The 24,691-nt window shown below is 47.9% G+C and overlaps 2 protein-coding genes across 8 annotated transcripts in view; one reads left to right on the forward strand and one right to left on the reverse strand.

The window, feature by feature from the left end:
- The window catches only part of DDX31 (DEAD-box helicase 31), a 72,134-nt gene extending 71,881 nt beyond the window's left edge, over positions 1 to 253 (reverse strand). Inside the window, exon 1 of the mRNA XM_040481201.1 lies at positions 224 to 253. Within this exon, the coding sequence (XP_040337135.1) occupies positions 224 to 253 (30 nt within the window). The remainder of the gene's footprint in view (positions 1 to 223) is intronic.
- GTF3C4 (general transcription factor IIIC subunit 4) lies at positions 106 to 24,132 on the forward strand. Of its 7 annotated transcripts, XM_040482725.1 has the most exons (7): positions 107 to 987; positions 8,055 to 9,875; positions 13,172 to 13,302; positions 15,266 to 15,354; positions 22,116 to 22,186; positions 23,816 to 23,821; positions 23,940 to 24,132. In XM_040482725.1, exons 1-5 carry the CDS (start codon positions 631 to 633, stop codon positions 22,145 to 22,147), a joined length of 2,430 nt encoding a protein of 809 aa, XP_040338659.1. In that variant the 5' UTR covers positions 107 to 630; the 3' UTR covers positions 22,148 to 22,186; positions 23,816 to 23,821; positions 23,940 to 24,132. The 7 variants fall into 7 exon arrangements, with proteins under 7 accessions (XP_040338661.1, XP_040338662.1, XP_040338659.1 ...); XM_040482726.1 differs by lacking the exon at positions 23,816 to 23,821; XM_040482722.1 differs by lacking the exons at positions 23,816 to 23,821; positions 23,940 to 24,132 and adding an exon at positions 17,357 to 19,754 and having other exon boundaries at positions 108 to 987; positions 22,116 to 23,620.
- Positions 24,133 to 24,691: the final 559 nt, after the last annotated feature.

Raw genomic sequence — 24,691 nt, forward strand, 5'->3', positions numbered from 1 at the left:
CGGGACCGGGAGAACCGGGCTTGGCCTAGGGCCTCGTGGGCGGCGCGCGAGGACCCCGCGCAGCTGCCCGCCGGCTCCTGCGGCCGCGTCCTTTCCGGGTGCCGAGGCGTCCGCGAGCGTACGGGTCGCGGCGGCCGCTGCGCGGGGAGTCCCTCGCGGCTCGGCCCGTGGCGGGCGATGCCACCGAACACTCTGGCGTTCGCGCTTGTTAAGTTCTTTGAGCGTCTCTGAGAGACCGGAGGCCGTGTGCCATCTTGCCAACGTTTCCTTCGTTTGCCGCCGCGCCGCCGCTCCCTCAGCACTTCAGTGGCGCGGGAGGCCTCTACAGGGGCCTGGGGCTCGGCTGCCCTCGAGGCTCCCTGCCCTTCGGCCACTGCGGCCGACTCAGGGCGCTTCTCGGTCCGGCCCGCCGAGGAGGCGCGCTTTCCAGACAGGCAGCGCCTTGGCCACCTGGCAGGGCTGGGTCGCCTAGCAACGGCGGGGTCCTTCCTGGCTCGGCGGCGCTCCGGGCCTGAGGGGAGAAAGCCGCTGCGGAGGGCGCTGGGGGCCGGCGGCGGCGCAAGAGGCGGCAACGGGACGGCGGCGCGAGGTTGGCGCGCCCCGGGATCCGGCCTCTGCACTTGAGGGGAGATGAGCTCGGCTGACAAGGCCCGGGTGGGGCTCGCGGCCGACGGGCCTGCGCCGCCCGAGGAGGAGGAGGGCGAGGGGGGCGGCGAGGCGGGCGGGAAGGAGCCGGCTGCAGACGCGGCCCCCGGGCCCAGTGCCGCGTTCCGCTTCCTGGTGACTCGGCGGGAGCCGGCCGTGAAGCTGCAGTATGCGGTGAGCGGCTTAGAGCCGCTGGCCTGGTCCGAGGACCACCGCGTGTCCGTGTCCACGGCCCGCAGCATCGCCGTGCTGGAGCTCATCTGCGACGTGCACAACCCGGGCCAGGACCTGGTTATCCACCGCACCTCGGTGCCCGCTCCTCTCAACAGCTGCCTCCTCAAAGTAAGTCACCCCCTGGGCCCCAGCCCCGGGGTCTCCTCCTGCCGCGCTCCCGCGGCCGCGTTACGGGTCCCTGGGGAATCTCGGCCTGCGCCTATTCCGGGGATTCCCCTGGTCGCATCCAGAGTGGCCGGGGTCGCCGTGTTTTGAAAAACAAAAAACCTCGCGGCCGTTTGCTCCCGGCTTTCCAGATCACCCACCCCCTTCCGACACACACTCGTATCCCGGGAGCTCTCCTCCGAGCCAGGTCCTGCCTGCGGCCCTGCGTCTGCCCCACTGCTGGCGCTGATTACTCTCTGGTGCTTTCTGAGACTCCACCCCCTTTGACCCAACCCCAGACCTTGCCTCCACAGTTGCTCCTATTGTCTGGAATCGACTCCCCCGAGGCCCTCCGCTCGCTTTGTTTACGGTGACGTGCCCTCCTCTGGTGCCTCTTCAGCTCTGAAGAAAATTTGGTCCTTTTCAGGGTCTCGGCTGTCTCAGCGACTTTATTATATGGATGGTCCTTCTCACCTTGAGCCGCTGAGCACTTTCTTTTTTTTTTTTTTTTTTTTTTTTTTAGCTGAACATCTTTGGGATGTAGCATGAAAAGCCTCTGGAAGTAAATGCAGTCCTTAAACTTCAAGGTCTCTGTAGATTTAGTGCTTTCAGCTTCATAGCAACTAAGTTTGCCTTCAGAACTTTCGGGTTCCTAAGTTTTACTGTTGGGAGATCACTGTTTTCCAATTTGTTTTTTTTTTTTTTTTTTTTTTTTATTCCCCGAATAGGAAATCTTATCGCTCATTAGTGGTTTCAAGTACAAAAACTTGCCCTGTTTCCTTTATAGATCTTTATGCCTAGATGGGATCTATAAAACGTGTATTCCCTCATTCAACAGATGTTTGAATAGCACCATGTATCTATCGGCCTAGTGCTGTCTAGGTTCTGGAAATAAAGCTGTGTACAAAACAAGGTCCCTGCCTTCATGGAGCTTACGTTCTTTGGCAAGTTGTGAACAGGCACTACTATAATAACAGAGAGTGATACGCACTGTAAAGATCTGTGTCTATGCCCAGAGAATGTATTTATGTGACTTTCGCATACAGGGTTTGGAAGCCTTCTCTGCACCACCAATTAAAAACACTTTTAATGTTTTATTTATTTTTGAGACAGAGAGACAGAGCATGAATGGGGGAGGGTCAGAGAGAGAGGGAGACACAGAATCCGAAGCAGGCTCCAGGCTCCGAGCCGTCAGCACAGAGCCCGACGCGGGGCTCAAACCCACAAACCGCGAGATCATGACCTGAGCCTCAGTCAGATGCTTAACCGACTGAGCCACCTAGGCGCCCCTGCACCACCAATTTTAAATATGAATCAGTCACTGTGGGTAGGGTGCAGGGAGCCCACACCACTTTTTTTTTTCTTTTTTAGCATACTTGAAAGTTTTAAGCAAACAACATGTCATCGAGTTAGATCATTGGTGAACTGGGATGACTAAACCCTGTAAGAGCTTGGAGAAGATACGAACAAATTGGTTCGAGTGTAAACAAATCGGGTAGACCCTGGTACTCCTGTGAAATTGAGAAACAGGGAGGGAGGCAGAAGAAAGGGGCTTTAAAAGGCACATCCCTACTGTTTCTAAGGATGTTCATGTGCACATGAACTAGAGAAAACCTTAAGTGTGTGTGTCCAGCGTGACACAGATTGAATACTTTAGCAGAGAGAATTTAAAGAGTGGAAGAAATAGGGAGGCACGTTCATCAGGGAATGTTATCTGCTGGTGAGTCTGAAGCAGTCCTGAAAGAACGTAGGATTTGGTTCAAAAGAGGAACATGAGAGAGGGGCCTCCAAGCAACAGAATGAGCTGTCCGTCTTACACACATAATTAAGTCGTGCACGTACTTAATTGTGTAAGTAGTGATGGGTCGACCGAGCTCTCCTAGGGAGGGAAATTGAGGTGAAGCCCATTAGGGAACTTGGACGGTCTGAAGAAGTTGGCTTCACTCTAAGAAGCCCGAAGGGCTGTAACGGTTTCATAAACATGGACTGACCTCGGATGGTTCAGGAATATGAATCTGGTGGGCCCAGAATCAAGAAAAATGATTGTTGGGGTCAGTATAAAATAGAGGTGGAGAGATTGGGCTTTGGTACAAAATAGCAAGCAAGATAGGACACTCTCAACAAGGGGGTTGCTAAAACCTGTGTTGTTTAGACTTTTTGGCAGATTAAATTAAGTACATCTATGTACGTATGTATATATGGATACACATATATGCACACACACACATAGGATCACTTAGCACAGGTCCCGACATGCTGTATTTAAGTAATAAATGCAGTCATACAGGTATGAAGGAATACAGGTCTGGATTAACGCTGTAGCTGTGGACATGAAGATATCCAGAATATTCTGATAAAAATTAGACTCTCGTTGGTTGCACAACTGTCTAACAAGTAACAGCAAATCTTTTGTGTTCCTCTTGTAATTGATGGGTTGTCCAAAGTTAATTAGTGGCGTCTTCTCCTCCTGTACTGTTCTTTGGAATGCACATCACACAAACCATCCGTCAGCAGTGTTATTAGACTACGACCGTTTGGTGAGTGAATGCTGAGTTGTCCCTGAAATTCTGAAAGAGGCTTCTGTGGGGTAAATCCCTGGGATATGATGGTAGGACTCTAAAGAAGTTGGTATCAGTACTTTGATGGCTCTACCCATTGGCAGTGCCTAAGGATTTAAATTGCTCAGTGCTGGGGCGCCTGGGTGGCTCAGTCGGTTCAGCGGCTGACTTCAGCTCAGGTCATGATCTCACAGTTTGTGAGTTCGAGCCCCGCGTCGGGCTCTGTGCTGACAGCTCAGAGCCTGGAGCCTGCTTTGGATTCTGTGTCTCCCTCTCTCTGACCCTCTCCCAGTCATGTTCTGTCTCTCTCTGTCTCAAAAATAAACATTAAAAAAAAATTTAAATTGCTCAGTGCTGTCCAGCTTGCCTTTGCTCTGATTCAAAAGGTGGGCCAGTCTGCAGCCTGGATCACTTTAAGGTATGGCACTGCTACAAGGCTAGATGCTGAGCCACTCTGGACCTTTTGCTCTATGACCCTTTATTTAGATTATGAATTTCTTTCAGGAACATATGCAGTTATATAATAGTTCAAATACTATCTGCTATTTGCAAGTTACTGTCCTGGGCACTGAGGTTGTATGATATAAAAGAAAATGCTAGAAGTGAATGATCTGAAAAAATAAAACTGGGATTTAAGAATAATTTGCGGGCTGCCTGGGTGGATCAGTTGGTTAAGCGTCCGACCCTTGGTTTTCACGATCTTGCAGTTTCATAAGTTGGAGCCTCGTTTCAGGCTCTGTGCTGACAGCGTGGAACTTGCTTGGGATTCTCTTTTTCTCCCTCTCCCTCTCCCTCCCTCTCCTTCCCCCCTCCCTCCCTCTCCCCTTCCCCCACTCTTGCTGTCTCTGTCTCAAACTTTAAAAAAAGAACGATTTGCAATTTTTCTTCCCATTAGACTGCTGAGTCAGTGAATCATCATCTAGTTGGATACAATTGCAAATTCTAATGTGTGTATAACTAATTTTATTCTGTATGAATCGTTACGAGTATGGGAAACTATTAACTCCACATTAAGTAACTATTGGCTGTCTTTGGAATCCTATTCTTGCCTTCAAGAAGCTTCCTGTTGAGTAACTTCAAGTGAATTTCTATTCATTAGGTACTTACAAAGGAATTAGCTGTTAGCAGTAATAGTGGCCAGCTGGGAACAGGGTGGTATATAATTAAATGATTGGCTGGGTGTGGTCCTCTGGGAGCTGGGCTCCTCTCTGTGGTGTGTGTTCCTTGAGCATCTGGCTGCATGTTTTAATTTGATGGCTGGTTTTGTGAGTTGGAGACTTCCTTGGAGGGGCAGCGTACTCATTCAAACTCATACACACAAAACCGCACGGGCTTTCTCCATTGGTTGAGAACCAAGCTGCTCTCTCTCCTCTCAAGAGTTCTTCCTACAGTGAAGTGGGACCAAGAGTTGCTTTGATTTCATCCTCTGCTGCTAAGTTTACTTTTAGTTCTTTAGTAGCTTTTATTTGTAGCAAATCTACCTATTCTAACAATTATTGCTTAGCTTACAGTATTACAAGGTTTGCGAATGACTTTATATCTTCCCTTCATTTGGTGGGCAGCTTTATATCTGCTCTGCATTTTGCATCCTTTTATTAGGTCTCATTAACACTTAATCCTGAGAGAGTATTTTTCATCATCATAGCTAACGTTTATTGAGCATTTATTAGTAGATGCTTTATGGGCATCTGATTGGCTCAGTCAGTAGAGATTCTTTTGATTGATTGATTCGGAGAGAGGGAGGGAGAGAATCTTACAGAGATTCCATGCCCACAACTGTGAGATCATGAGTCAGGATTAACTGTGCCGCCCGTTGCCCCAGTCAGTGGAGACTCTTGATCACCAAAAAAAAAAAAAAAAAAAAAAAAAAAAAGGCGCTTTACATCTTTATTTGTACTTCCTAACTCTATGAGACTTGTATTATTGTTCTCTATTTATAAATGAGAAAATTAGGGCCAGAAGTTTTAAGCAATTTGTGCAAGGTCACAAAGCTATGTGATAGAGTCAGGATTTGAACCCAGGTAGTCTTGGCCTCATAGCACAGATTTTTCAATCGTTATGTTGTGCCTCATTCTGCCATATTTCAAATTTTATTTACCCATACAAAGCTCTGGGCTCTGATTAGCAGTATTTTATCAACAGGCTAGCCAGCTACACTTCCATTTAATTGGAGTTTCCAGTCTGCATTTCTCCAGCATGTTCATAAATGTATCCAAGAGGCTACCTTAAATGCCTTTCTAAATCATGATTCCAGAGTATTCTTTAGGATAATAAAGGAGGACATCACCCAGAAAAAGTTCCATTGTTTAAAAAAAAATAAAACAATGGGGCGCCCGGGTGGCTCAGTCGGTTAAGCGTCTGACTTCAGCTCAGGTCATGATCTCATGGTTTGTGGGTTCCAGCCCCGCATCGGACTCTGTGCTGACAGCTCGGAGCCTGGAGCCTGCTACAGATTCTGTGTCTCCCTCTCTCTCTGGCCCTTCCCCTCTCGAGCTCTGTCTGTCTGTCTCTTTCTCTCTCTCTCTCTCTCAAAAATAAATAAACATTGGGGCGCCTGGGTGGCGCAGTCGGTTGAGCGACCGACTTCAGCCAGGTCACGATCTCGCGGTCCCCGAGTTCGAGCCCCGCGTCGGGCTCTCGGCTGATGGCTCAGAGCCTGGAGCCTGTTTCCGATTCTGTGTCTCCCTCTCTCTCTGCCCCTCCCCCGTTCATGCTCTGTCTCTCTCTGTCCCAAAAAAATAAATAAACGTTGAAAAAAAAAATAAATAAAAAATAAATAAACATTAAAAAAAATTGAAAAAACAAAACAAAAACTCTAGGTAAGGCTCTCAGTAGCTCCTTGGCCAAGGCATCTAGCGTGCTCCTGAGACTCTTCAGAGTGAGATGCTGTGTAGCAAACAGCGTTCCCAGGACTTGGCCACACAGCCGTACTTCAAGGGACAGTTTAGGGGGTGGTGTTCATAACACACTTTAGGAAAAGTTAGTGGTCTAATTCATTTGGTGGACAACGTGATATCTACCTTTCTATGCTTATTTATTGTGTCATGTAGCAGTTTCGACAGAAAATAAGATTAGATTTTTCTGGTTATCCAGTGCTGGTTTCTAATGATTGCTTCTGTCTACACAAACCTTTTATTTGTTAGTAATTGAAGAATTTTATTCCCTAGCGGACTGAATGGTCTGCGATTTTTGTTACCCATTTACTGTTTAGGGGATACTTTAAAACTGTTAATTGCACTCTGGTTTTCTGACACGTTCCCAGTTCAAACTTTACCGAGGACTAGTTAGTGGTTTGGAGTGCAACATCTTCCAAGTTTTTCCTGTGTCCTGGAGTGTAATTCCTCTGGGTTTGGGGACTTAAACTCATTTAAAGTGACTTTTATTAGGTCTATATATGTCTTAGGCTTGAATTCCTTTGTAATCATCTAATAACTACCCTTTCCAATTTGAAGATCAGCCTCGAGGTAAAAGGAGATTGTCACTAAATCTGAAAGATTCTTCTTTCTTTCTCTGGATCCATTTCCCTGAAGACAGTGGGGTCAAGTCCTTTCCTCTTCCTGCCTCACATATCCATAGAAAGCACAGTTCAATTGACTCCTGCTTTGTTTTGTTCTAGCCTTCCTGGCTCTGAACCACTCTCTTTTGGTCATTTATCTCTTCCTTTGTCTTTAATGTCCCTTTAAAATCTCTGTTAAGAGCTGGTAGTCAAACAGCTAAGCACTAAATAAATAGCACCACTGATATATGTCACAAATTCGGAGAAGGGAGTGATGGGTGAAAGCCAGAATGATCTCAGAAGGCTTCAGAGAGAGAATTGGATCTGGTGGGACGGATGGGATTTAGATAGGAAAACAGCATTCCAGACAAGGGGCCAAGGGAGGCAGAGGACGGAATATTCAAGGAATGGCAAGTAGTCTAACCGGAGTGGACATTATTCTATAGAAACAGTGGATGTAGCAGTTGGAGTTGGCTTTCGGCATAGTTTCTGGATGAAATTTTGGATAGAACCTAAAGCTGGTGTTTGTATCACAAAAAAATTGTAAAAACCCAAATATCCAATTGTATCAAAGATGTATATGGGTATGTGTTTTCATGAATATGTAACGTGTTTATGGTTTTGTGAGTAGTTCAGCTGCGTGCTCTAAATGCTTTAAAGATCAAGTACGTTGCTGTTATGGCCATTATTTATGGCAGTTCTAAAAAGAATGTGGGAGCCAGGCTATGAATCATGGCAACATTTATTCTGACTCTTAAAACAAAAATCTTTATTTCTTGAGTAAGTACTCACTTTCAGACACACACTTGATCTTTTAAACGTATGTCTTTCAAAATTAAGAGAATTGATACAAAATTCTGTATATGCGAACGTGACCTAGTCGACACTGATGAATCACTCAGTACCCTAAGTAATGTAAATATATTCCTCTTAGAGTGAAATATTTATCTGATAGTTTTTATATCTCTTATTTTCAGGTTGGCTCTAAAGCAGAAGTTGCTGAGTGTAAGGAGAAGTTTGCCACATCGAAAGACCCCACAGTCAGTCAGACTTTCATGTTGGATAGGGTGTTCAACCCTGAGGGGAAAGCTTTGCCGCCGATGAGGGGATTCAAATATACTAGCTGGTCCCCCATGGGTTGTGATGCAAATGGCAGGTGCCTCTTGGCGGCACTGACCATGGACAATCGCCTGACCATCCAGGCTAACCTCAACAGACTCCAGTGGGTCCAGCTGGTCGATCTGACAGAGATTTATGGAGAACGTCTTTACGAGACCAGTTACAGACTCTCTAAAAATGAGGCTCCGGAAGGGAATCTCGGGGACTTCGCGGAGTTTCAGAGGAGACACAGCATGCAGACTCCGGTCAGGATGGAGTGGTCGGGCATCTGCACCACTCAGCAGGTCAAGCATAACAACGAGTGCCGGGACGTAGGCAGCGTGCTCCTGGCGGTCCTCTTTGAGAACGGCGACATTGCCGTGTGGCAGTTTCAGTTGCCCTTTGTAGGGAAGGAGTCCATCTCTTCGTGCAACACGATCGAGTCCGGAATCAACTCTCCCAGTGTTTTGTTTTGGTGGGAATATGAGCACAATAATCGGAAAATGAGCGGCCTTATCGTGGGGAGTGCTTTTGGACCTGTAAAAATCCTGCCCGTCAATCTCAAAGCAGTTAAAGGCTATTTCACTCTAAGGCAGCCTGTTGTCTTGTGGAAAGAGATGGACCAGTTGCCAGTGCACAGCATTAAATGTGTCCCGCTCTATCACCCTTACCAGAAGTGTAGTTGTAGCTTGGTGGTGGCAGCAAGAGGATCCTATGTGTTTTGGTGTCTTCTTCTGATCTCCAAAGCAGGCCTCAACGTTCACAATTCCCACGTCACAGGCCTTCACTCGCTGCCGATCGTCTCCATGACTGCGGACAAGCAGAACGGGACGGTGTATACTTGTTCCAGTGACGGGAAGGTGAGGCAGCTGATTCCCATTTTCACAGATGTGGCGCTAAAGTTTGAACACCAGCTAATTAAACTCTCGGATGTGTTTGGCTCCGTGAGGACGCACGGGATAGCGGTGAGCCCCTGCGGCGCGTACCTGGCCGTCATTACGACCGAGGGCATGGTCAACGGCCTCCACCCCGTTAACAAAAACTACCAGGTCCAGTTCGTTACTCTCAAAACCTTTGAGGAGGCAGCTGCTCAGCTCCTGGAGTCTTCTGTTCAGAATCTCTTCAAGCAGGTTGATTTAATAGATCTGGTTCGCTGGAAGATTTTAAAAGATAAACACATCCCGCAGTTTTTACAAGAAGCTTTGGAAAAAAAGATCGAAAGCAGTGGGGCCACGTATTTTTGGCGTTTCAAACTGTTCCTCTTGAGGATTTTGTATCAGTCGATGCAGAAAACCCCTTCAGAAGCATTATGGAAACCGTCCCACGAGGACTCCAAAATCTTACTCGTTGACTCCCCTGGGATGGGCAATGCCGAGGAGGAACAAGAGGAAGGCACTTCCAGACAGGCCAGTAGGCAGGGCCTTCAGGAGAGGAGCAGAGAGGGCGATCCCGAGGACCCCATCGACGACTCACTGACCCCATCTGGAGACGCCGGGGGCCGGGAGCCGATGGAAGAGAAGCTCCTGGAGATCCAAGGGAAGATCGAAGGCGTGGAAATGCACTTGACCAGGGAGCACATGAAGCGGGTCTTAGGAGAAGTGTACTTGCACACCTGGATCACAGAGAACACGAGCATCCCCACCAGGGGCCTCTGCAACTTTCTGATGTCTGACGAGGAGTACGATGACCGCACGGCACGGGTAGGTGTTTCTGGCGGAAGCACGAGAACGGTAAGAGGTCTGCTTTCTGCATGAGGGAGAAGTGGTCCAAACCAATTCCTAACCCAACTTTGACTTCGATATTTTGTAAGGAGTTGATTGGCGTGAGGTGCAGGAGAATAAATAGGAAACGTGGATTAATGCAGAGGACATTTGCAAATCATACAAAAAAACATTTCGATGCTTCCTCCCACGGCAGCCTGATGGATAAGCAAGGTTTGCGGGCTGAGATCCCCCGGCTGTGGATGAGCCGGAGGAGGCTTCGTTTAGCGAGTCATATGTGACTGGGCAGTGACAGCAGGGCAAATGTGACACCCTGCTTGCTTCCCTCCCTGTTTGCAGAAGGTTCTGGGGTTGGGAGACGGGGCGGCGGTGGCTGCACAGGGACTGCGCACATTTGGGAAGACTTGACGAGGCCTTTTGATGTAGTCAAGAAGGGCATGTCAAGTAAGCAGATTATTACTCATAATGTTTACTTTTACAAAAACTGGGCTTAATCTTTATTTTGGTTTAGAAGCATCTTAGAGCCTTATCCGAAACGTATTCCACAGAATTCAAGTTCCCTGATAGAACGATAGGGTTACATTTTGTCCTCTTCTTAGAGGCTCCCAGTGTACCTTATCCTTTTGATGGTTCTGGGAATTCCTGCAGAGAAGAAACCCTTTGACTTTGTGTACTTCATTGTTACCCTGACATCAGGGAACCTTTCTTTGTGAAGTAATAGCTCCTAAAATCCTGAAAAACTTTTGTTTCAAGGAATATACTTTATAGTAATGTATTCAGAACTACAAAAGCCCGTGCTCCTTTTTACTCTTAAGACTAACACTTCTTCTCACTGCCCAGAGTCTTAAAATTGAAGGCAATAGGGGCACCCGGGTGGCTCAGTCGGTTAAGCACCTGACTCTTGATGTCAGCTCAGGTCATGATCTCACGGTTAGTGAGTTCATACCCCGCATCAGCACGGAGCCTGCCTGGGATCTTCTCTCTCCCTCTGCGCCCCTTGCGTGCACGGTTTCTCTCGAAATAAATAAATAAGCTTAAATAAAATAAAATCGAAGGTAGTAAATTCAGGTATCTTCGTGCCTAATGTTAAACCACTCACAAACTCCTTGCTGCATTTTCTTGTTGGAAAGTGTGCATATCCACCCCGAAATTATTCCGCCTAGGATATCTGCGGTAAAATCTCAAGAGTAGTTACAATGTACTGTTCATGTAACTGATTTTTCATCTCCGAAAGTCCGCTCTTAAAAAGTATTCCGTTGTGCTCCCAATTGCGAATTGTGAGGAAGTTTTCTGGACCTAGCAGGAGTGTTACAAGAGTCGGTGAAAGATTAACAAAACATTTTAGGAAGTACGTGGTGGAAGTTGGTGGTCGTAGTTTAGGTAATTGTCCAGGTGGGCAATGAGCACAGGAAGCTACTGGCATAGTCACGTGTTTCCAACAGAGCCAGGGGAGAGGAGGGAAGATGGCACCTCTGTTATCGGTAAAACTGAGTTTTGATTAGAAACGCTGCATTTCAGGGCACCCGGGGGGCTCAGTCGGTTGAGCGTCCGACTTCCACTCAAGTCACCATCTCATGGCTCATAAGTTCGAGCCCCACATCCGGCTCTGTGCTGACAGCTCAGAGCCTGGAGCCTGCTTTGGATTCTGCGTCTCCCTCTCTCTCTGCCCCTCCCTTGCTCCAGCTCTGTTTCTCTCTCTCTCAAGAGTAAATAAGCATTAAAAAAAAAATAAACACTACATTTCATGTCTTTAAAAAAATCCCACTATATACATGAAACGAACCTTTTCAAACCTAGCGCATTGATCTAGTAATTACAAATTGTTTCTGAGATTCTCAGCCTGATATGTTGGTGTAGTTAAGACTATCACTGCCACCCGCCACCCCCAGCATTTTTAGGCATTTTTCCCCCTAATTGTTCTTGCCTGTAACCTACTAATAATACAGCTACATTGTGCATGTGTTTTGATACAGATTACATACGTCAATGTGCTTTATGCATAAAAAGGGTAAGAATTCTTGTCCTCCCAAGAATAAGTATTTGTCCCTTGGAAGGAACAGTATCTCCCCCATTGGGAATGTAGGAGTTACACTAATACAGTTGGGCTTGCACAATCAAGGCTAGTGAGAACAAACGTGGAAGCACTTCTTCCTTGTGTAAAACTGGAGTGCGTCTCTCCTGAAGGAGTCCGGAGTAGGTTTTGTCGTACCACTGTCAGCGTGTTTGACCTGTCCGGAAAAGAAGGGAGGGGTGGTTGTCGCTGCACGAGGGACCAAAAATTAGAATTCTTAAGGCTAAAAAACCTAGAAAGCCAAAAGGTAATGGGCTTTAGATTTGTAAATTACGTACTGAGTAGGTCAGACAACACCCTTTGGAACTGTTAAGATACCCTTCAGAACTTCAGTGAGCTAATTTTAGTGAGTGGCTGAAGGTGAGTTCTTCCGCCAGAACTTAAGTGTAAATGGATTAAAAAGCTTGAAGGACCTTATCTCCGAGTGAGACGAGGAAGTTCTAAAGGCTTGTTGTATCTACGCCTGCAAAAGATGTAGCCAGTGAAGGTTTTTTTCAACAAAGTGATGAAGTAGATACCTCTTTTTAGACTGATTTTTCCTTTGCTGTGATCCTAACGAGGCAGAGAAAAGCCGAAATAGGGACCAGCTCTAGAGCCTGTGCTGTCAGCCTCTCCACGGGGGGCCCACCGCCCCTCTGCAGGGGGCCCAGTGGTTCACAGATGGCAGGCTGCTAGACCAGATTGGTCATGGGTCTTGGGGCTATCAGAAAGGGAAATGATTATTTTTTAATCCTGCTTATACTTTGTAAGCCTCTCTTATTAAAGAATGGACGTTTGTACAATCTTACAAAGTTAGCATTTCACAGACTACTTCACCCGTAGACTTTATGCTTCCCCTTCTGAAGTCATTATAAAGAATAGCTAAATACTTTTTCTTCTAACAGAACTCTGAATTCCTGGTTTCAGAAGCTGCTAAAACGAGGCAAGTGGTAAGATTTTGATTTTCAGAACAGGTTTTTCTTTAGTGGCTAGCATTCACCCTGTTACCAGAGGGTCCCTCAATGAATTTAGTTTACTCAGCTAGTCAGCACGTGGAGAAGGTCTGGCTTTGTCACGTTCAGACACCATGAGCGGCCTGCGTGGAAATGCCGATCTCCCATCCATGCGGCATATGTTTTCCTTCCTCCACTGGGTCAGTAGGCTTTTTCTTTGACAAGTCTTACACTCACCCCACTAAACATTGCCGACTGCTTTGTCTCATTAGGTGCTGATTGGACACATCTCAAAGAAGATGAACAAACAGACCTTCCCTGAGCACTGTAGTTTGTGTAAAGAGATCTTGCCATTCACAGATCGCAAACAGGCAGTCTGCTCCAATGGCCACATCTGGCTCCGGTAAGCCATTGTAAGCCAGCCCCTGCTTTGTGCACCTCTTCCAGGTTTGTGCCGCACTGAGCGCGGTAAAGTGTGTGTCTAAAACATGTCGCCCCTGCCACTCGGTTGGAGAAAAGCCACTACCAAAAAGCCAGGCATAGACTTTTTTCATCGGTCTTACTAAGGCCAGACGCTCTCTAAAGACCATGTTTTTACCGCCTGACATACAGAGGGCTTTCTTTATTTTGGCGATACGGTTTTCCTTTGAAGGAGCGTTAAAATTGTAAAGTATTACAAAAGTATTGTCTGTTGAAGTTAGTGGAATGTAAAAGAGGTCGTGCACTCGTTTGGGTCTGACTTTATACTGAAAGGTGGAAGTCTTCCTGCTCTCACCGGAAGAGGGCATCTTGGCTCAAACCCGACAGACCCGTGAGCCGCGTCCGACACCGGGCGTCACTCCCCGGCTTGCTCCTTGAAGCGCCCGCGTCTCCCGGCGTCCTGGACGCCATCCTCCCTGGTTTCCCTCCGGCCTCTGACGCTTCGTTCTTGTTGTCTCTGCTGGTTCTGCTTCGTCCCCTGGAGACCCATCCTGGACCTGCTTCTCCTTCGTCAGCACTTCCCTGGCTGTCACACACCGCCTGTCTGCGGGTGACTTAAACGGAGAGCTTTAGCCTGAATCTCTCCCCCGAAAGCCAGACTTTCGTGTCCGACCACCTGTGCAGTGTCTGTGTTTGCACGTTTAACGGGCGTTTCCAGTTTGCATCCAGCCTGTTCTCACTGCCTCCGCCTCCCCAGTCCTGGTGAAGACACCATCCTCCCTTGCCGGGGTGACGTAGTCATCTCCCCGCAGGTGTCCCCGCCTCCTCCCATGCCCTCTGGTCTGTCGTCAGTGTGGCCATGATTGTGATCCTACTAAGACTTCATCCGTTCATGTCACCCCTCTCTCTGCTCAGAACTCTCCAGAGGCTGCACATTTGGGATGAGTAAACACCAAAACCCCTTTAGTGACCAAGACTGCACAGCCTGGCCCCCATCCCCTCTCTGACCTCCTCTCCTGTGCTTCTCCGCCTTGCTTGCTTCACTCCAGCCCACTGGCCTCAGTGCTCCTCAGGTACACAAGGCACCCCTCCTCCTCCGGGATGTCTGCACTGCCATTCTCGCTGCCTGGCAATGCTCTTCTGACCAGTGTCCGCGTGGCTTCCTCAGGCGTTCCTTTCTCGGTTAGGCCTTTTTCCTGGCCACGCTACCTGGAACCGTAACCCCTGCTGGCGTCCCCTGCCTCCTGGTTTTCCTGTCGCTTTTCCTTGCCTTGCTGTCCTCCCTAGCAGTCACCGCCTCCTCATAGATGTTTACTGTTTGTTTCTCCCTCTCCCCTGGGATACAAAGCTCCATGAGGACGGGGAATTTTGTGTCCACAGCTGTTCCTAGAACAATGCCTGGTCCTTGGTAGGTACCCATTCCACCTGCCCTTTGTAGCCTGGTCCTGATGGGTGTTTAGCGAGTGGTCACAGGACAGGGCCGAACCTGGGGACGTCTCTTCACCTCCCGTCTGTCTGCACCGTTAACTTTGTCTTCTGTACCTTTCAGGTTTTCCCCATTGTACTGTCACATCCTTAAACACAGTGCTTAGATCTAGTCTTCAAAATCACATACAAGAATAATTTGCCATATGATACCTGATCGTCTTTTTTAACATGTCAGAAATTCAAAATATGGACAGGTATGGACAGAGTAAACGCTTTCCCAGTGACGCAAATGGCCAACAAGAAGTGGCAGCGACTGGACTGGAAGCTTCGTGTGTCTTGGCTCAGCAACCTGCCCCTGAGCGGGGACCCTCGCTGAGGGTGGGGCAGCGCAGGTGTGCAGAGGGCTACCCTGTCGCCATGCGCGTGAGCGCCGTTTACGGGCTTCACTTGGTTAGCGGATGGTTTTACGGGAACTGTGTGGCGAGTTGCTCCTGACGATCCAGTCTGTATTCTCTCAGGTGCTTCTTAACCTACCAGTCCTGCCAGAGTCTGATCTACAGAAGGTGTTTGCTCCATGACAGCATCGCCCGCCACCCAGCTCCAGAAGGTGAGTGCTTGCCCAGCCCTGGGAGGGTGGCGCTGACTCAGCTCGGGTCAGGCTCCGCCCCGCAGGACCTTAGGCCACCGGGGACCGTCAGCAGGCTCATTCTGCTCTTTGCAGTCTTACCACGAAACCACAACTAATGAAAAATTGAGAACTGGAATATGTCACGCGGAAGGATACAGTTACTGCACGCTGGTGTGTGAGTAGGGCTGCACTTTGCTGTTCCGTTACTGCGAACAAATTATTCATTCAGAAAAATGTCAGAGCTCGTGTTAGATGGCACGTGTAGATTATATTTGGATGGAGATTCTACAAATGATGAGGTATACGGAGACAGCATTGCTAAGCCAGAATATTCAGTGTGTGCTTGGACTCATCCTTCTAAAAGCCATGACGGGATTTTCCTGGCTGGCCTGTATTCTCTTTCCTGATGGGCCCGGTGACAAAGCCCACATTTCTGAGATGATGAGTTGGAAGTAAGATCATAGAGGCGGGCAAGGAATTAGTGATTTAAATAGTCACATGAACGTCAGATTCATGACCCAAAGCTCATTCACATCACATCGCACTCTAACCAAAAAGGCTAACTAGACATAAGCGTATATAATTATCTACACGTTTGGGGGAAATTTGTGGTCTCGATGAACTAAAACAAAACATTCTCCATAAAACTATGCCCTTTTTCTTGATTTTTACTCCAAACTGGCTAACGTCTCATTCTGAGAAATTGGTGTGCTGGCAGCTTGTGTTCTTTTTAAGTTGTTACTATGGAACAACTGTGGAAAATGTAGCCACATACAAAAGTAGAGAGTATAATAAATCCTCATGTAGCCATCATTCAGAAATTGTCAGCTCATGCCTTTTTTTTTTTTTTTTTTTGATGTTTATTTATTTTGAGACAGAGAAAGTGTGAGCGAGGGAGGTACAGAGAGGGAGGATCCCAAGCAAGGCTCCACACTGTCAGCACAGAGCCCGATGTGGGGCTCGATCTCACAGACCGGGAGATCATGACCTGAACCCAAATCAAGAGTGGGACGCTTAACCGACTGAGCCCCCCAGGCATCCCAGCTGGTGGCTTTTTGTTCTCTCATCTGTAGTCCCCCATTCGCTTTCCTCCTCTTACTGCGTTATTTTGAAACAAATTAGAGGGAACTTTAAACACTCACTGCAGTTGAGAATTGGTCTGTTTAGACAGGAAATCAGGAAAAGATGGGAGACAAATCAAAGAAACGAATCCACCTGCCAAATTGACCTTGAGTTGAGCTACATACAGCTTTAGGAAGAATGAGAATCTGTGGGTCTGGAGAGCAGTCGTACAATAAAGCACTTACAGATTAGGGGAGTTTTTAAAGGGGGAGACGGTGTTGAGCCAGTGTGGTCATGCTTTTTTCCAAGTAATACATTAAAAAAAAAATACCATTACTGTAATTTTATAAAAGGATATCTTAGGGGCATCTGGGTGGCTCAGTCATTTAAGTGTCCGACTTCAGCTCAGGTCATGATCTTGAGGTTTATGAGTTCAAGCCCCGCATCGGTCTCTGTGCTGACTGATAGCTCGGAGCCTGGAACCTGCTTCAGATTCTGTGTCTCCCTCTCTCTCTGCCCCTCCCTCGCTTGTGTGCTCTTTCTCTCTCTCTCCCTTTCTCTCTCTCTCTCTCTCTCAGAGATAAATAAACATTAAAAAAAAATTTTAGCATTAACAGTGTACTAAGGCTATGTTCCCAGAACAAAGTACAGTCCCCGTCCTTGAACTGAATAAGTTTAGCTGTATGAATCATTCATTCATTACCCTTCTCTTCCTGTTCCATCATAGAGGGATGAAAATTTCATCGCACACTTAGCTTTGGGAAGCACAGATCTAGTCCAGCTGGTCTAGGATGTTGGCGCGAGGTGCTCTGAGGACGCAGAGCCAGGACCAGGCCTCTTGTGCGTTCACGCTGTCCGGCCAGGCCTCAGCCCACCCGCTCCGAAGCCGACACTCAATGCCACTTGTCTTCCTTTGCAGATCCTGACTGGATTAAGAGGTTACTGCAAAGCCCTTGCCCTTTCTGCGATTCTCCCGTCTTCTGAACGTCAGCGGTGGGAAGATGGGAAGGGCACATACTCTGTTACAGAAAATGCCCTCTGGCCTGAAGACGTAGGACGCGCTGGCTGATCCCGGCCTTCGGGTGGCGAGGCTCTCTCTCTCCAGGAGTGTAGATAGGGCCCTGGGAACTCATTTCTGAAGCACGGTCTCTGTCTCCGGGGACTAAGGGATTTCTTTGAAACAACTGAATGCAGAGATTTTAAGTCATTCTGAGATGAACATTAGCCCCCCGCCTCCTCACCAGTGAGGAACACTTATTTTTCAAGTGTTTTGACTGAAGCAGTTTGAACCACAAGAATGCCCTATCATCTCTGGGAACAGAACGATCTCTTCTAGAGAGTTGGGGTAAGGGCCTCGCTGGACCAAGTTGGGCTTAACGCTTGCCTTAGTGCCGAGCCGCTGCTCCAGAGAGCTTAAGCGCGCGGTGCATGGTACGCGGTATCCCGGCACACGTTAAAAGTGTCGGAAACAGCACAGGGTCCTGATGCTTTGTTCCGAACAAACAGCCACAGATCTGTATCCCGAGGATTCCTGTTTCTCATGCATATGGAAACCATTCTCATAGAACTGGATTTTTAAGAGGTTGAAGCCAAGACTAAAGTTGGCTTTAATGTGTCAAAAGATCAGGTGATTCTCCTAAGTTAATAATTGTGACTTATTTTTAGTGAGCTCCCATGTTAGCAGGTTTCCTGTCCTTTGTCCTTAATGTGTAAAGGACATCTGGTATTCCCGTTCACCCGTGACCCCTCCCTGCTTCAGACTGACTGTCACAGCCTACGTGAGATTTTTGTACATAGAAGAAAAAGAATATTTTCTCCTTAAATCTTGGAGTGTTTTTAATGTTGACATGTCCAGACGTTTCATTTATATCCAGTATGAGAACGTGCAGTCCATCTAAAGACTTCCAGGAAACTTCCAGAGAGCAGTGGGCAGCCCAGACGTGCTCTGGTGCCACAGGTGTGTGCGGCTCCGTTGACGGGAGCCTGGGGCTTTCTCCTCAGTATAAAGGTCCTTGGTATTTGTAATACTGGTATTTTCCTCTGGGCTGTTAAGAGGAACTGTTAGACATCAATTGGCCTTAAAGTCCAAAACTAAAGATGGACATTCAGAAATTACAGTGTTGCCAGATTACAAAGTAAGTGTCCTAGGGATCGGTGCTATTCAACAGGACTGCGATGCCCACAGCTCGAGATGGTGCACGTTTCTGGGAAGTTGGATAGGAAACACAAAACGTGAAATTGCCACTTCTGTCCCATGCTGTCTGGCCTTTATTCTGACATTTATTCCTGCCTTTCTTGTGATCGCTCAGAGAAAGACATCTTGGCCTCGCTTCAGAAACACCTGCTGTTTGGACGAGATGCCCCCGGACGCCCCCCACACCACTGCATTCTCGCCCCTCCGCTCGCGCGTTGAGAGCCAAGAGCCCTTCAGAGGCGCTTCCAGTCTGCTTTGAAATGTCTTTGGCTTCCTGTTCTAATCTTGCTTTGTCTCCTGTGTTCAAATCTGTATTTTCTGGAGTCTTCTGCTTATCCTTCTCCTCTTGGTGACTTCAAGAATAGTGTTGATCCAGATGCCAGTGTCTGGCACGTTAAGTTGGTTTTCAGGAAAGGATCGGGCGGCATTAAGGTCATGGGTGGGTGACGCAGCTCAGAAGGCGGTGTGGCCGTGGTCGTTTGTGCCTGTAGCTGTTTGACATGACAGCAAATGGGAGGGTAAAAATTGAGATCGTGTCAAGGAATTATTGCAATTTTCATAATCATGGGATGCTTAGTCTCGCATATTTTTGGTTCCAACCAGGGTCAGTGTTCAATTTGTTCCAATTGGGGACTTATGTGCCGCTGCCATTTAAAACTTACATTAAGTTTTCATTTAAAACAGTTGTACATTTGGGGGGAATTTAACTCTTGGGAGTTAACTAGAAGGGTCTCCCAAATTATTTTGTATGTCTATGTAGGAATAAACATGGCAACTGTTGGGCTAGAACCTGGCTTGTCTCTGCGCGGGACTAGGCCTGGGGGCATTCTTCAGATTCTGAGACCCACCCGGCCCCTGCTCGGCCCGCGTTTCTGCGTGGAGCTGGGCGGTCTCCCCCTCTTCCAGCCCCGCCCCCTCAGCCACGGAGGCTGGCGTGAGCTCGTGGCGGCATCACCAACGCAGTCCGCTTCCGACTTCACAAAGAGCCAGAGCACCTGATGACAGAGCGCCGGTCGGTGGGACCTTGAGAACGCAGGGGTGACCCCTGGAATCTTCCGGCTCATTATCTCTCGCGGCTTAAACTTGTCATGCCCTCTGTGCTTCCTCACATCTGCCTGATCTGGTTAGTGGCTTTTGAGTTTCTCTCGGCTGTCACTGTGACAACCGTTTCAGAAGCGGTAGAGGCGGCAGAAGCCACGGTGTCGTGCTGCTTGGGAGCACGGCGGCAAAGACTGTGTGCAGTTAGGCCTTTTCAGCTACAACACGTTGCATTCGGGAGTCTGATAGCCACACCTGGGTCGCGCTCTTTCTGCCCGGGGTCAATTCGTCCCCATTACTCTAGATAAGAAATCGATAGCTTGTTATGCTCGGGATTCATCCTGAAACCCTCCTGTGTCCACCACCCAGGCTTCAAGCAGCCTCTACCTGCTGTCACATCTGCCAGGACTACCAATTGTTTTTCAGTGTCAGGACTTATTAGAACCACTGGCGATGCGTGTGGTCGAGTGTGACGTCTTCCTGCCTCTCTCCAAGAAGCTTTTGGGAGCGTTCATGTTGAAACGTGCGGGTTGGACCTGTTAGCGAGTGTCGTGGGTTAATCAGGTGAACGGAACGTTAAAGGGTAGTAATGGAACATTAAAATATACTCTGTTGTAACTAGAACGCTATCAGCTAAGAAGCAGAAGAAGTTGGTGGTTATTGGCGCCTGTCATGGGGAGTTTTAAGGAACACCTGCTCGGCTTGCAACAGTCAAACCGCTTCCGAGTTTAGTGACTTTACTGCAGGAACGAACGCCACCGGTCCAGGTCCAGAGCCTTCTTGTTCCTGATTCCTGTCTCTTGCCTGTCCTTCCTCTTGATTTCCCTTCCTCTGGTTTTCTCAGCTTCAGGACACATCCAGAGCTAGCAGATTTCATGCTTGAAAGAACGACAGATCAGTGATAAAATCTGTACAAATTAAATCACACGGTAGGTCTCCCTTCCCAGAAGAGACGGCATCACACAGTGACTTCTTTCTAAGGGTAACAGCGTTAGTTGTTAGCTTGGTAAACTGTATCTGGTTTTCTTTGAAACTCTTGGTTATTTCTGTGGCAGAGTGCTCAGCAGCTCCTGGCTGGGCTTTGGGATAGAGTCTGCTAAATGTTAGCTCCTTACTCTACCCACCCCCCTCCCCAAGCCAGCATTGTCCTGACAAGCAGAACTTCTGGTGACGCCGAGCCGAACGGGTTGTATGAGAAGTCAGCCGGCCTAAGTTTTTCTAAGGGAAAGATACATTCTGCCCTTTTTTTTTTTTTTAAGAGATTGGGCGGTGAAAACAGCCAATAGGCAGAGAAATGAATGAATGTCTTAATGTTAGCCCCCCGTGGACCCTTGAGGGCGTCTGCGTGGCTCCTGAGATCAATCACGAACACACCTCTCTGCTCACACGCTCCCTTTCTGTGTGTCCGTGGAGTTGCACAGTTCGGTGAGGCTCCAGCGTGTCTCAAGAATCTAACCTCGTCCCTCAAGGTTGTCGGTTTTACGGGTGCCTCTAAAAGATCTAACTGTGGTGACTTGTTTTCATGTTAGTCGTTAGTGGAAGCATGCACAGCTTCGAGCGGAGGAGGTGTGTGTCTCAGGTCTGATAGTTACTAAACTTCAAACCACTCTTTCTTGAGGCTAAGAAAGGTTTGGGGAGTTATGATCTTCATATTTGCTAAGATGCTACCTGCTATTTAAAGTGATCACAGGGGCGCCTGGGTGGCTCAGTCGGTTTAGTGTCCGGCTCTCTGATTTCCGCTCAGGCCATGATCTGACGGTTCATAGGATCGAGCCCCACATCGGGCCCTGTACCGACAGTGCAGAGCCTGCTTGGGATTCTGTCTCCCGCTCTTTCCCTTCCCCGCTGTCTCTTCCTCTCTCTCTCAAAATAAAAAACGTTAAAAAAACTTTTTAAGTGCTTACAGAGCGTGTGAAATCTGACTGTCCTTAAGTGGAATTAAGTCAAATTTGCAAAATACAGAGTTGTTTCTAAAGGTCTGAAATACTGTAGCGTCACTGTCCTGATGAAACGGTGGGGTTTTTCGGAAGACTGGGCACTCGCTTCCCAGGTGCTGCTGTAGATCAGTATGAAGCCTTCTAGCCAGGCTGAGTCTGGTAGGCAGGCTGCGGCCTCCCTCTGCAAATGTGCTCCGTTAGAGCAGGGCTGCTTCTGAAAACTTGCTGTGTTTCAACCAATCGGCTTAAGGGGCGAATGGCTGTCAAAAAAAATATCCTATGAAGAAGTTATTCCTTTTAGAATATGACTGCTTCTCCCCCAGTGTCTTTATCTGATTAGGTGACTCAGCTTTTCTTACCTTGCTTTTTTTTTTTTTTTTTTTTTTGAGTTATAATTATACTCGGGGTGGGGCGGGTCTTAATATACAGCCTGAGGTTCCAGTCGGTGAATGAGTTTATTCAGGGCAGGATTGTTCAGACGGCCAACACGGCGGTGCCATTCGTTCCAGGCTGGGCGGGAGCTGAAAAGGCGGCAAGATGATGCCCGCCTCCTGACGCGGTACAGGCGGAGCCCGTCCAGGTGAGCCGCCGTAACTGGGCCGGGGAGGTTCATTTAAAGTTCGGCACTCTAAATCTTGTCCGTTTCCATGGTAAAAATCTGCTTCCCTCGCCGTCACGACATCCCGTTACTCTCGCAGAAAGATCCCGTAAGGTGGTCAGGCTGGACCCCGGAAGAGGTGGCAAAATGGCTACGAGACGCTTTTGTGCTTTATCGGTTTTACGTTTGGCGACCAGACTGCTGGGGTGTCACGCGCTTTGGTCTGGGTGCTAATGCAAAATTAAAAGCAAAAATGGGTTATTATGGCTTCTTCAGGACTTTGACTCAGATTTGTACTTTACGAAAGGAACATGAATATCAAACCTGTTTATACAGAAACAAGACCGCATAGAAAAATTAGTGTGTTGTGTATAGTGATACATAGTTTATGTTTACCCAATGCCTGTGCTAATCTTCGTGCTCAGCTTTGAATTATATGTATGTTCACATAGGACTTTTTTTTTTTTTTTTTTTTTTTTTTTTTTTTTTAATGAAAAGAACAGGTATCTAAAAATCTTAAGGTTAGAGAGAGAGAGTTTCTCAGTGCTTACCATCTGGTTGGGTGGTGTGTTTTCGACTTTTGGCATTTAAAGGAAACTTTAAGAACAGGAACACCTCTGGCCTGGAATACCCCGCATCCAGAAAAATTGGTTGCTTCTCTGCACTGTATATATGTACATAGTGTTCATGATTAGATTGTAAGCTCCTCAAGGGCAGGGACTGTCTGCTTCATCTTGGTAGTTCCTGCAGCACCTAATGTCAAGTGCCTTGCACGGAGTAGGTGCTCCTGATGCGTAGAATGAGTCACTTCCTGCCACCTTCAAGACGGAGCATGGTTCCCTTTTTCCAGCGCGTTCAAAACTGCAAAGACTGCCGACCCGAAGAGGGCCAGAGTCCCGCTTGGGTTCGAACTGGGCTTCCTGGGTTGAACCAGGCCACGCCACATCATCAGCACTCGTTCGCTGCCTTTTCCTGAAGATCATATCCCAGTGTCCTGAGCTTTTATTTAATACTAGGGCAAAGGTTGCTGGGACAAGTTTGAAGTGGAGAAGAGTGGAGAAAAAACAAAGAGGTTGTGGAGGGTGTGTTGTCGGCATACAGCCCTGCGGGGCAGTCTTTCTGTAGTCACTGCTGAAGAAGGAAAACCTAACAGGTACTCGTTTCCTTTACCGGTCAGCTGGTTGGCCGGTTTTCCAGTTAATGAAAGATGGTTGGTTTTTAGCTTTTTCCCACTTTGGACGCCCCTCAGTTGCTTGTATGCTTCTAGTAAAGTTGCTGTGAATATCCGGTGCTGTACATAACGGCAGTTTTGTAAATGTGGAACGACCTCGAACATGTGGTGTTTTGTATGCAGAGCCGCAGTATTATCTTGGCCACTTTTTTATTCAAAATAAATAAATAACAGAATTGTTTGTATATTGTGTGCATACTTTGTCAGGTTCACATGGTTTGTAGCAAAGTCTAGAAACCTCCTTAGGCCCAGCACCATCACCAGCAGCGGTAAGTAATGCCCAGGCACGAGCAGAGGAGGAGGAAAGAGCCGTGGGTGTTAAAGAAACGCCAGTAGCAAGTACGGCAGAAGCCATTCAGTGTGCCTTTGGTTTATTCCAGAAAAAGGTACGGGGAACGTAAGAGGAAGTAATCAGAGCTTCGGTGTGGCGTGGGACACTGTATGTCCTCGGCAACGTCAGCTACGTAGGACCTGGTGAGTTTGTAAACGAAGTTCTGATTGCAGGATTTCAGCAGCGACAAACTCGTAACTCGGAGCCCTGCCGAGAGCAAAGCGAGAGACGGAACAGGATGAGAAAACGAATGACCCTCCTCAAAGTAATAGTAAAACTGCTGAAAATCAAAGGCAAAGAGAAGGCTTTGAAGCAGCCAAAGAAACAGACATCACTTTAAAAGGAGCAGAAAGAGAAGGTACCTTAAAAGGGGCGGTAGTAAGGCTTCAAGAAGAATTCCGGATGCGGACGGGAAAGCGGGAGGGCTGCAGAGGGGCGGGAAGACCGCAGCTTCCAACCTAGAATCCGCAACTCCACGAAGATGCCCTTTAAATGAAAAGTACAGGGGTGCCTGGGGGGGGGGTTCAGTCGGTTACACGTCCGACTTCGGCTCAGGTCATGATCTCACAGTTCGTGAGTTCGAGCCCCATGTTGGGCTCTGTGCTGACAGCTCGGAGCCTGGAGCCTGCTTCTGATTCTGTGTCTCCTTCTCTCTCTGTTCCTCCCCCGCTCACACTCTTTGTCTCACAAATAAATTAACATTAAAGTTTTTATTAAAGAGGGGCACCTGGGTGGCTCAATCGGTTGAGCGTCCGACTTCAGCTCAGGGCATGATACCACACTCCATGAGTTCGAACCCACGTCACGCTCTGTGCTGACAGCTCAGAGCCCGGAGCCTGCTTCAGATTCTATGTCTCCCTCTCTCTCTGCCTCTCCCCGGCTCATGCTGTGTGTCTCTCTGTCTCAAAAATAACTAAAAACATTT

This window comes from Herpailurus yagouaroundi, unplaced genomic scaffold (genome assembly GCF_014898765.1).
Source record: "Herpailurus yagouaroundi ecotype Mexico unplaced genomic scaffold, PumYag 160, whole genome shotgun sequence".
Taxonomy (NCBI): Eukaryota; Metazoa; Chordata; class Mammalia; order Carnivora; family Felidae; genus Herpailurus; species Herpailurus yagouaroundi.